Source organism: Bison bison, unplaced genomic scaffold, assembly GCF_000754665.1.
Source record: "Bison bison bison isolate TAMUID 2011002044 unplaced genomic scaffold, Bison_UMD1.0 scf7180017864267, whole genome shotgun sequence".
Classification (NCBI taxonomy): domain Eukaryota; kingdom Metazoa; phylum Chordata; class Mammalia; order Artiodactyla; family Bovidae; genus Bison; species Bison bison.
Window position 1 is genome coordinate 2359010 of NW_011494839.1, and position 12779 is coordinate 2371788.

The 12779-nt window shown below is 43.8% G+C and overlaps 1 protein-coding gene across 2 annotated transcripts in view; it reads right to left on the reverse strand.

Moving 5' to 3' along the window:
• Positions 1-249: 249 nt before the first annotated feature.
• The window catches only part of TRIM55 (tripartite motif containing 55), a 45285-nt gene continuing 32755 nt past the window's right edge, over positions 250-12779 (reverse strand). For both annotated transcript variants that reach the window (XM_010848474.1, XM_010848471.1), the window contains one exon: positions 250-1282. In XM_010848474.1, the coding sequence (XP_010846776.1) occupies positions 1160-1282 (123 nt within the window). In that variant the 3' untranslated portion in view covers positions 250-1159. The remainder of the gene's footprint in view (positions 1283-12779) is intronic.

The following is a 12779-nucleotide window of genomic DNA, read 5'->3' on the forward strand; positions in this document are numbered from 1 at the left end:
AATCTCTTTAATTCTTAGGAATATAAACTATCTCTATGCACTTCTAAAATCAAACAGTACCCCTAATACAGTTTATAATGCACTTGCCTTTGGTAGTTTAATTATAACTTTAAAAATTCAATTGAGTGTTTAATATTTCAAAATCAATTTGGATGTATGAAGATGCTTATTCCCTTGAGACCCTTTAGATTCACTTGACTAATGGATTAATACAATGATATGAACACAATAAATCACTGTAAGACTAAGTTGTTAAAAACAGCATTTATTTAAGAGTTCATACAGAGTGAAGTTAAAACTTAACTTTACAAAACTTATGTTTTGAATGAGGTGTTATGGGGGGACAACACATGATTTAAATACATATATATGTACATGTATAATGTGTATTGTGTGTGTGTGTATATATATATTTAAATACATGCAGTTGCTCTATAGTTCAGATTGGTGCCTCAGTGGATACATGAGACAGTAGACAGTTCCTGTTGAAAAGTCTTTTTCAGGTAAAGTATGTGATATCTGCATATTTGAAACTAAGATTAGAAAAATGTCACAAGAAATGTCCTTGGCCTTTGCCTTCTGGACTAGGAAAGTGTCACCAGAGACAAAGAACATTTCTGGATATCCATCCAGCGACATCTGTTGTGGAAAAGAGAAAAGCTTTGTGAAGCATCTCATATCTTTGGTCAATGATTTACCTTTTGTCCATATATTGATAAATCGGTCACTTCTGAATTAACACTGAATTTCACTGACCACCTGCACTGTCAAAGAGGTAAGAGAATAAGAGCTACTATGACATCAGAACAATAGCCAGTGCCTATTAGAGACGAGTGTAGTGCCCACTTTTTTCAACACTTGCCACTTGTTACTGATGTACACACACACATACCACACCTACACACCCTTCATAACATTTCCCACACAATAAAAAATTTGCATAAGATCAAGTTCCTTTTTTCCCCAGTGCTTTTCTGCAACTTTCTTCTCAGAGCATTGTTCTCCCTCAATGTGTTAGCTAAGTCATCTGGAATTAAAGGGTATTTTTGGTAGAAATGCCATTCAGAGGTCCCTTTATATGATTCTAGTTTCATCTGGGTCCCTGCTGCCTGTGAATATCTCAGCCAGGCAGGCAGAGGCGCAGCAGTTGGAATGAGTGTCATTCGCTGAGGGAGTTCAACCAGGAAAAGGAGAAGACATGGCGAGCTGGCTCAGAATCAGCTCCATTCCCGCTCCCTGAGGCAGCAGCCTGTCTCTGGAGGGGAGGGTTCTCAAATCCAGCCTGCAACAGAAGAGAACCTGCGTCAGAGGCAAAAGAGGCCAGTCCTTTCCAAGTTGGTCCAGTCCCTCTTCTACCGAGGAGAAAAGGTAATAATAATTATATAGGACATAATTATTATTAGGGATGGAGAGCAAGCTCAGGTTATCTTGGCTGTGGCCAAGAGCCATGAAAGGATTTCACACGAAGGGATAAAAGTACGCATGCAGTGGAGGAAAGTTCTAGGGAAAGAGTATAGGCTATTCTACTTTTTTTTAAGTCGACCTGTATATCATTTACTGAGATGAAAATCACATTAAAACTAACAGGAGTTTGGATTTAGAAAAGTCTAAGATAAAATCCTAAATGACTTTGCTACATCACATGACATAATCTCTCCACTGCTAAATTAAGAATTTCTAAAAGCATGTGAAAAATATATAAGCAAATTTTGCAAAACTGTAGGTTTTGAGAAAGGATTCATTTCTCTAGGCAATAAAATCTAGTAACATAAACATTTCTAGTGAGGTATCTTTTATAGATACCAGACAAATCATAGGTTATGATTTTGAATCTAATCTCAAAAGTGAAATGTATTTATGATGCTTTGAGTTTAAAAAATAAAAGTTTAGTAGAATCAGGGACACTCATAAAGAAGTCTTGCTGAAATGCAATGTGTTGTAAAAACACAAACTCCTTACGTGGAAGGTATGACACACACAGTTCTTCCTAGGAGAAACACCGAACATAGACTAACATATTCTGATGACGTCACTGGTAAAGTTATCCTGTGAGATTAGAAGGCTGCTGATACCAAAGCAATGAAGTAGGCACATGCATTCAACCCAGACGCCCAGGGTGATTTTTTGAAGCTGCTATATGATTGGATAACAACCGGCACAGGCAAAGCAGGACTTCAGTGAGTGTGTAGTTTTGTTGCCACTCAAAACAGTTTCAAGTGAAAAATGAGCACTTGTCCTACACTTTACCCGATTTTGCCCTAATTATGTATTTGGGGGTAATGTTTCAAGTTCAGTAAAATTATCCCAAGTCCTTATGGCCTTAGGATTACCCTTCCCCCTGCCATGTTACTCCCTGATAAAAAGTTAAGAGGGGCCAAGGAATCATATTAGCCATGGAATCATATTATTTTTATTAGAATAAAACTGAAGCAGGTAGTTTTCTATAAAGGAATAGCTGAGACATCAAGTGTGACTGGGCTTCTTTTTAAAAAGGCTGTTATTAGATTCTGTTGGTAACAGGCTAGCTACCTGAATGTCCTTGAAGTTAAGGTGGAATAAACATCATCTTGACAGAGGTCCATCTAGTCAAAGCTATGGTTTTTCCAGTAGTCATATATGGATGTCAGAGTTGGACTATAAAGAACGCTGAGCACCGAAGAATTGCTGCTTTTGAACTGTGGACTGCAAGGAGATCCAACCAGTCAATCCTAAAGGAAATCAGTCCTGAATATTCACTGGAAGGACTGATACGGAAGCTGAAACTCCAATACTTTGGCCACCTGATGTGAAGAACTGACTCATTGGAGAAGACCCTGATGCTGGGAAAGATTGAGGGCAGGAGGAGGAGGGGACAACAGAGGATGAGATGGTTGGATGGCATTGCTGATGCGATGGACATGAGTTTGAGTAAACTCCAGGAGTTGGTGATGGACAGGGAGGCCCGGTGTGCTGCAGTCCATGGGGTCGAAAAGAGTCAGACACAACTGAGCCACTGACTGACAGAGCCTGTTTATGCACACCAAACTCTTCTCATCCCCATCAGAGTCACCTTACTCTCATGAATCCTAACAAAAAACCCAAGTGATCTGAGCACATCATTGATATGTAAAGAAAGCACTTTTCCTAGCCATTTTGTATGCGCAAACAGTGAATTCTACATAGATGAACAGACCATCAGGCTTCACTGTGTAGCCTCTTTTTTTGAAGACAACTTCTAATCTAGAGGAAACTTCTGTGACAGTTTTCCTGAAATATCTAAAGGGTGAAACTAGTTGCGTAAGGTATAGTCTGTGTGGGATAGAATCTTTGTGACACTGCTGGAGGTGTGCAAGCTATTTCAATGGCTTTTGGAATTTGTATTTCTGTGCTTTTTTATATTCAAGATTAAAATCTGTGTGTTAGTCGTGTCCAACTCTGCAATCCCATGGACTTTAGTCCACCAGGCTCCTCTGTCCATGGAATTTCCCAGGCAAGAATACTGGAGTGGGTTGCCACGTCCTTCTCCAGGGGATCTTCCTGACCCATGGATTGAACCAGGCAGGTTCACACCTGATCTGAACTCAGGCCTCCTGCATTGCAGGCAGATTCTTTACCATTTGAGCTACCCGGGAAGCCCAATGGAAAACCTATCTTCCATTTAAAATGTTTTGGCAGTTAATAGCCTACAGCCTTCAAAACTTAGTATCAAATAGTTTGGGTTTTCTGCTTTAACACCCTCACATTTCAGTCAGGTATTAGATTTTTCCTTCTAACAATATGGACAAATGCTATCTTTCAGAGAAGAAAGGCTGGTGCCAGAGTGGGGGCCAAGAGCAGAGATTATTCTGAGTATCTGTAGGTGACTACACTGTCTCCTTGGTCTTATTTATGTGAACTTGAGGATCCCTAACCATCTCAGCAAGGAAGTTTTATGCAAAGAGGCTGAGTCTGGTTTCGAATCCCAGAATAACAATTCATTAGCAGTATGACTCAGGCAAGACACTTAACCTCTCTGAGCCTTTTTTCTTCTCTTCTGTAAAACAGAGATGACACCCTATAACCTGCCTGCAAATGCAGGAGACATAAGAGACATGGGTTCAATCCCTGGGTCAGGAAATCCCCTAGAGGAGGGCATGGCAACCCACTCCAGTATTCTTGCTTGGAGAATCCCCATGGACAGAGGAACCTGGCAGGCCACGGTCCATACATCACAAAGAGTTGGACATGACTGAAGTGACTTAGCACTCATGCACCCTATCCCACAAGGCTGTCATAAGGACTGAATAAATAATGTACCTAAAGCACTTGCCGGAGAAGGCAATGGCACCCCACTCCAGTACTCTTGCCTGGAAAATCCCATGGACGGAGGAGCCTGGTAGGCTGCAGTCCATAGGGTCGCTAAGAGTTGGACTCGCTAAGAGCGACTTCACTTTCACTTTTCACTTTCATGCATTGGAGAAGGAAATGGCAACCCACTCCAGTGTTCTTGCCTGGAGAATCCCAGGGACGGGCGAGCCTGGTGGGCTGCCGTCTACAGGGTCACACAGAGTCGGACACGACTGAAGTGACTTAGCAGCAGCACTTGTATGTGACTTACTTATATTAAGTGCTTCATAAATGTCCATTTCCTTCCTTCCTTCCTTTCTTCTTTTTCATATTAGTGAAGAGGCTCCTCTGCCAGGCAGAATCACCTGGGGACTATTTGTGAGGAATGATATACAACAGCCAGGACCCTCAGTAAAGAAAGACAGTTGTATTGGGGATGTTCATCTTTTCAGAACTGGACATCATGTATGTTTCAATTCTTTTAGCATGTTGTAATCATGACTATCCATCACCCAGTCCAGTGTATCTCCATGTGGCCCGACTTTAAATATGCCTCTCTCATAAAGGAAGAATGAGTTAAAATTTTAGAAATCTTTCTATAAGCACAGTCTATTCAATCAGAGGTTCTTCCTGGGTGATGCCAGTGGTAAAAGAACCTGTGTGCCAATGCAGGAGATGGAAGAGACACAGGTTTGATCCCTGTGTTGGGAAGATCTCCTGGAGGAGGGCACCGCAACCCACTCCAATATTCTTGCCTGGAAAATCCCATGGACAGAACGGCCTGGCAGGCTACAGTCCATGGAGTCACAGAGAGTTGGACATGACTGAGCACACATGCACGCATTCAATCATAAGCAGACATTTTCCCTACAGCCTTCCCCAAGAGAACTTTATATATGCATTCTTTTCAATAGTTTTCCAAATGCTGGCTCTCCTTCATCACAGGAAGTGCTATTTCTTAGGAATACTGATGTCCCATGAATCTGAACAAAGGACAGAGAATGATAAGCACTGATCTTCTCTACCTGCTTTTGAGTTTGTCCGAGTTGGAGTTTGGTCCAAGGGGCATGACCAAGGGAAGAAAGGATTGTTCATCCCGTATTATTTCTAAATTTCACACATTTTCCTCAGGTAACAAATGAACAAACCTACAACCATCATTTAACACTGCTCTGTCAGCACAGGGCTTCAGATAAGTTAAGAAGTGTGAGTTTTAGTAATAAAACCAGGAGATAGAATAGGGAGGCAGACTTTGCCATCTCAACTGTGAGACCAGTTCAGTCAAGATCCATAGAAGACCAGCAGAAGGGGGTGACACACCTTTGCTCAAAGGAAAGACTATTTTTGTCAGATGAACTTCACTAGAAATTCTGGGTATTCATGAAGCAGACTCAGTCAGAAACATAAAACCTTTTATTTGCCTTTGATTTCGTTGCTGCTGCTACCAAATGTCCTTTAAAAGGGAATGAATGCAATGTCAGATTATGGTACTAGAGTGTCTTTTCCCTGCACAGAAGGGGAGGGTCATGAGAGGCGCTTTTACTCAGGGCTGAGTGATGTGTGGGCAGCATCCTTCTCATGTTATCATCTAGCGCCATTTCTTGCTGATGGAGATTGAGGAGCATGCATTCTGCCAGAGGCTTGTGGCCAATCTGTTCCTGAGTGCAGAACAGTTCCAGGCTATGGCCAGTGTTGGCTTGGCCTGAACTGTGCATGGTACTTTGACAAAGACTTTAATTAGTTGCAGACATCAAGAATCAGGTGCAAGAACATGGAGAAAAAGAATCTCTTGTCACTGTTGGTGGGAGTGTAAAATGGTATAACAGAGCATCGCAGTTCCTCAAAATTTGAACATGGAATTGCTATACAATCCAGCAATTCCATGTTTGGGTATATACCCCAAAGATCTGAAGGCAAGAACTCACACAGATATTTGTACACTTATGTTTACAGTGGCACTATCAGAACATCTAAGAGGAAGCAACTTGAGTGTCCATCAATGGGTAAATAAACAAAATGTGGCATATACACAGAATGGGATAGTGTTGTTGTTGTTCAGTCTCTCAGTCGTGTCTGACTCTTTGCAACCCCACAGACTTCAGCATGCCAGGCTTCCCTGTCCTTCATCATCTTCCGGAGCTTGCTCAAACTCATGTCCATTGAGTCGGTGATGCTATCCAACCATCTCATCCTCTGTCACCTCCTTCTCCTCCTGCCCTCAATCTTTCCCAGAATCAGGGTCTTTTCCAATGAGTTGGTTCTTTGCATCAGGTGACCAAAGTATTGGCGCTTCAGCATCAGGCCTTCCAATGAATATTCAGGGTTGATTTCCTTTAGGATTGACTGTTTTGATCTCCTTGCAGTCCAAGGGACTCTCAAGAGTCTTCTCCAACACTACTCAATCTTAAAGGAAATTCTGACACCTGCTGCAACAGGGGTGAACCTTGAGGATGTTATGCTAAGTAAAATAAGCAAGTCACTAAAAGATACAGTACCATCCCACTATCTAGAGTCAACAAATTCATACAAACAGAAAGTAGAATGGTGCTTGCCAAGGGCTGCACCAATGGAAAGAGGTTGTTTAATGTGTAGAGTTTCAGTTGCAAGTGAAAAAGTTCTGGAGATTGGTTGCCTAATAGTGGGAGTTTACTTAGTGATACTGGGCTTCCCAGGTGGTTCAGTGGTAAAGGATCTGTCTGCCAATGCAGGAGATGCAGATTCGATGCCTGGGTTGGGAAGATCCCCAGGAGAAGCCAATGGCAATCCATCCAGTATTCTTGCCTGAGAAATCCCATGGACAGAGGAGCCTGGTGAGCTACAGTCCATGGGGTCACAGAAAAGACAGACATGACTTAGTGACTGAGCATGAGTGCCTTTACCTACAGGCAGCTTGGCCCACTTGATTGAACAAAACCAGACAGATGCTTTCCTGATATTTACGCTGGCATAAGTCAGGGTAGCCATGTTAATAAGAGGAATTACTTTTTGCTGGCCTAAAATAAAAGAGTGAGCTGTGCCAGGTCACGTAACGAGCGACCAGTGCCCTCGGGCTGCCTCTCAGCTTCCCAGGGCCTCTGTAAGGTACCAGCCTTGGCCCTTCTCCAAATGGCCAGCTTCTGTAGCACCCACGATTCTGATCCGTTACCTTGTACCTGTCCCGGGCTCCATTCCCTCAGGCATATCCAAGTGATACTAACTGATCAGATGAATTGCAACCAAGAGATTAATGGATGCTGACAGCTTCAGGTCCAGTCCTGCCATTTACCACTTTACCTAGAAATTGTCCTGCCTAACCCTGCGGGCTGGCTGCTATATGTATGTCAGTCACATGCCTGGCTAGGAAGGGGAGGGGGGCTGGCAGTGAGGAAACTGTGTCTAGACCCCACCCTTGGACCATCCCCTCCACTCAGCCGCTTCGAATGGCAATCACAGATTCTACCTGACGAAAGGGTCTGGTTACCACTGCATGTTAAAAGCCAGTCTTTCTGGGCCAATCCAAAGGAAGCTTTGGCCTTCTACAGTGAAAGCCACTTGCCTTAAAACAATGAGGGTGGGAAGGGTAAGGCTTGACTGGAGGCTGCTGGGTGGGTGACCACTAGGGTCTGTCCTGCACCTGCTGGGCTGAGTCAGAGAGTCAGTGCCAGATGCTGGAAACAGGTGTAAGGGGGAATGCTGAGGGCAGGGTCAGAATGTTTATTCAGAAAGACTAAACCCAAGCACTGGCTGCTCCCTACTCAGCATTCCTGAACCTCGGGCCTCAGATAGCTTAAGCATCATGGATTCCAGGACAGCCAAGAGCCTGGGCCAGTCATCAAGGCCTGGGCAGTGCTTGGGGCCTGGTCTGTGACTCACAGCCAAGAGCCTGAGCCCCGGAAACTCAGTTGGGCAGGTCTATCCTGGGCATTTCCATCACAGGGATACAGTCTGTACTGCTCAGTGGCAGAGCAACTGAGGTATGTCAGGACTGCAGCACAGAGTTGTGAAAATACAGCACATTCTCAGTGGATGCTTGAGGAAGGGTGAAGAAGACACCCTCCCCTCCAACACAAGGAGCCGTGGAAAGAAAACATTCACTAAAGGGCATTTTCCCCCGTAGGAGAATTTACAGCTGTGAGCACTGAGGGATGGAAGGGAGGGATGGAGCTGATCTGGGGGCTTCACGGCCTGTAGCTGCCTCCCTCTTGCTCAGTTAGGGAAGATCAGAAACCAGGCCTACGAAACAAGAAGAAATTAAATTCACTCCTTTTTCTTAACCTGGAAGAAGACATCTGGTGTACTGACTTTGTAGGGCCTCTAGGAATAGAAGGAGTTGGGCTGGGGAGCAGGAAGGAGAAGTGAAAATGTCGATGTCACAGTTTTGCAGACATTATCAGCAGCCTTCTTCTCAGGCATGGACCCGCCATTATGTGTCCAGCAGAGTGTGGGTGCATGTTCTCAGCCTTTCTGAAAGGAGAGCTTTATTACAAAGGATGCTAATTAGATTATCAATTCCTCACTGATAGGACTTCTTTGCCTTGTGTGAGGGAAACAGTAGGTTTTCCTCAAGAGCAGAGCCATGGGAGGTCGATGGTATTGTTATGCCCAGTTCATGGAGGAGAAAACAGGATGGTTGAGGAACTGGCTCAGAGTAACTCTAAAGTGCTGAGATCAGAACCCCAAAGGGAAAAGAGGCAGCCAGAGCTGCTGAGCATGTGAGACAGGCTGACTCCACCCCCACAAGTCAGAGACAGGGTGGGGGGTGGGGTCAGCAAATGAAGGACTGGTGTTTTCTCGCAGGGGGTGGAAGCCTAGAACTGACCTCTCTGTGCCAATGTGTCACCAGGGGTGAGTCAATGCAGAGAACCCTCGGTCACACTGTTATATCTTCAATCATATCAACCCTGATAAAGTGGGGATTCACCCACTTTCCCTAGATGTGGGTGTGACCTCCATTCTATCGCAGGCACACACTCCGTGGTGGTGGACAAGGGGTCACTGGGCACCAGGCTCCCAGCTGCTCCATAATTTGGAACAAGTCACTCATCCTCTGTGATCCTCTACTTAAAAATGAGGAAGTTTTATAATAACTAAATCACTTTGCTGTACAGCAGACATTAACACCACTGTAAATCACTTCAATAAAACTAATTTTATGAAAAAATAACAATATCAAATTTTAAAAATGAGGAAGTTAAAAAATTCCTTCTGTGCGGGGTTGTCGTGAGGTTTAAATGAGAGAATCTCTGTGAAAGACCTTGCACAGGATAGAGCAAGGTGCACCTTAGTTACAGCCTTTGCCACACAGCACTGGTTTTTCAGATGAACAGTGGTGGATTTGTTCTTTGCTTTGTGAGTTCTAGTGGGGAAAAGGCATTTCATGGAAATCACTGAGATGCATAAATAAAGGGAGAAAAATCCACAGGGTGTACAGCACTAATAAGGGCCTTAGGTTAAATCAGAATGACAAACATTAAAAAAACTGCAGAAGTAAAACTCAAGTAGCTTTGTCATGACAACTCCCGCAGAAAGCTCTCCCCGGTGCCTATGTTACTGTTTTCATGGAATTGTAGGACTGCAGGCACATGTTGCCAGGGGAAGTGAATTCATTACACTGCTGCTGCTGCTGCTAAGTCGCTTCAGTCGTGTCCGACTCTGTGCAACCCCATAGACGGCAGCCCACCAGGCTCCCCTGTCCCTGGGATTCTCCAGGCAAGAACACTGGAGTGGGTTGCCATTTCCTTCTCCAATGCATGAAAGTGAAGAGTGAAAGTGAAGTCGCTCAGTCGTGTCCGACTCGTAGCGACCCCATGGACTGCAGCCCACCAGGCTCCTCCGTCCATGGGATTTTCCAGGCAAGAGTACTGGAGTGGGGTGCTATTGCCTTCTTCATTCATTACACTGCTCACACATAATTTACATTACATTTCCCTCTTTAAAACAGATACATCCATTTCAGCTTCCTATTAAAGTGACTTTTAGGAAGGAAGCTATTTGATCTTGAGAAATATAGCCTACAGTTTTATTACAGATTTTTTCTTTTCTCTTCTAGTGTTAGTGGCTCAGTCATGTCTCACTCTTTGCGACCCCATGGACTGTAGCCCACCAGACTACTGTGTTCATGAGATCCTCCAGGCAAGAATACTGGAGTCAGTAGCCATTCCCTTCTCCAGGAGATCTTCCCGACTCAAGGACTGATCCCAGGTCTCCCGAGTTGGAGACAGATTCTTTACTGTCTAAGTCACCAGGGAAGCCCCTTCTAGAAAAGCCCCCAAACTGACACTTACTAGGATATCACTTTCCCAGCAGGGGGGAAAAAAAAGAGAAAACTGCAGTTGCAGGATACAAATGAAAAAGCAATAATAAATAGTCTCATTAAAAACTTACTTCTTTAAATAAAATCCTTCCTCTCTCCAAAATTTTTTCTATGTAAAAATGCTTGCATTTCATTATCAGAACTTCTTATAATTTCCAGGACTATTAAGTCCTGGATAATATTATGCAGTAAATGTAGGCCTGAGTGCTGATCATTTTTTCCTCTATTTGTACCAAGTGAAATTCCAGCATAGTCAGGGTGCCTGGCTTAAAAGTAATTTGATTCATAAGCTTGAATCTCCTAATCTGTATAACACAAGCAGTGCTCTCAGTAGAGATTTCTGTTTGAAAATAATTTGACACCCTGAATCCCTCAATTAAATTTAGAGAACATAGTTAAATTTTCATTCATTTCAGTTTGTTTTGGAAAATTAAATAGATCATTTCAAAGAACATAGGACCTGTAGTGAAACTCATGGGAAATCATATTCTTGGTCTACTGGTTTATTTTTTTTAAACATTCTCTGATACCTTGTGAAATTAATCTCACGAAGGATAGAAGATTTTGCCTCAGGCATCGCTCACCACCGAGTCCCTAGTGGCAGGTGGACTTGATATTTACCCTTAAAATTGGACTGAATGATTTGGTCTCAAAGGTTATTTGCATGAAAATTATTTTATCTTTTTGCATGTGATATGTTGTGGGGACCCAGGGCTCCACATACCTGCTTTTCTTTGGAACACTGGCTACTGTTCATCCCAGTTTAAGAAAATATGGATATTTTCAAGGAGATTAAATCTTAGGTAGGGAAATTTGATAAGATCTCAGGTCTGGGGACACATGTATTGGTTTTTGAGAGTCTAGGAAATAAACCCTGGGCTTCAAGAAGAGAAGAGAATCTTGGCTAGTACCATGTATCTTTCTTTCCCCCCTTCCTTTCTTCCTTCTTTACTTTCTTTCTTTCTTCTTTCCTTCCTTCTTCTAAGAAATGTTTTTTATTTTTCCCTGGAGGAGCACCTTTATAATCTCAAAGGACAACATTTATGGAACGTGGGCTGGGAACTAAGATGGCCACGGACTGGTTTTCCTTGGAGACACTTCCTGCACTGGACTTGCCCTCCACACACTGCTTCTGCTGTTTTAGGGTAGAGAATCCAAAGGTGTGGGTCACCCACATTGTCCCCGATGCTCTGTCTCTGAAATCATGATATATTCTATTGGAAGCATCTGGCAATCCTCAGGACAGGAGGAAGGACCATCTGCATCTTCTTGTCAGTCTTTGGGTGGGGAACCTTGTCAGCCAAGAGGATAAGCCCAGGGTTGGAAGGCCCTGGCCCAAGCTGGGGGGGCCTCTGCAGTCCTGTGGAAACTGGTGTAGACAGCACAAGGAGTGAACTGGGACAGAAGCATGTCATTAAAATGTACAGACATCTTAGCTCATAAAGCAATTTACATCTACACTAAAAATAGGGCCCCAAAGACCTTAATCATCAGATTGTAAAGTTGAGCCTAGTCACTTAAAAGCAGCAGGCGCCTCGGCTGTCAAGACCTTGCTCTGCTAGGCCTTGTTGGTGGCTGTGGGAGGAAGGGGAGACAGGTGTGCTGGATTTAGGCTGTGAGTCTTCCCGTGGCCAGCTGTTTGGAACAGGTGAAGCTTTGTCCTCCTCCAGGCTACCCCCATCTGCCCTCTAACTTTTCTACCCTACCTTAAAGAACAGTATATGTGAACCCATTCAAGCAGGCAGACACAGAGAGTTATTTTTTTAACACTTTCCTTGGGATAAACTCTTCGAGAAAATATAACAATGCTAATTTAGGTACCTAAACAGAGTTTCAAAACACATAAGGCAAAACTGACAGAACTGCAAAGATAAATAGACAAATCCACAATTATAGTCAGATCTCTCAAAATTCCTCTTTTAGCAGTTGATAACAGAGAAGGCAATGGCACTCCACTCCAGTACTCTTGCCTGGAAAATCCCATGGACGGAGGAGCCTGGTAGGCTGCAGTCCATGGGGTTGCTACGAGTTGGACACGACTGAGTGACTTCACTTTCACTTTTTCCTTTCATGCATTGGAGAAGGAAATGGCAACCCACTCCAGTGTTCTTGCCTGGAGAATCCCAGGGACGGGGGAGCCTGGTGGGCTGCCGTCTATGGGGCTGCACAGAGTCGGACACGA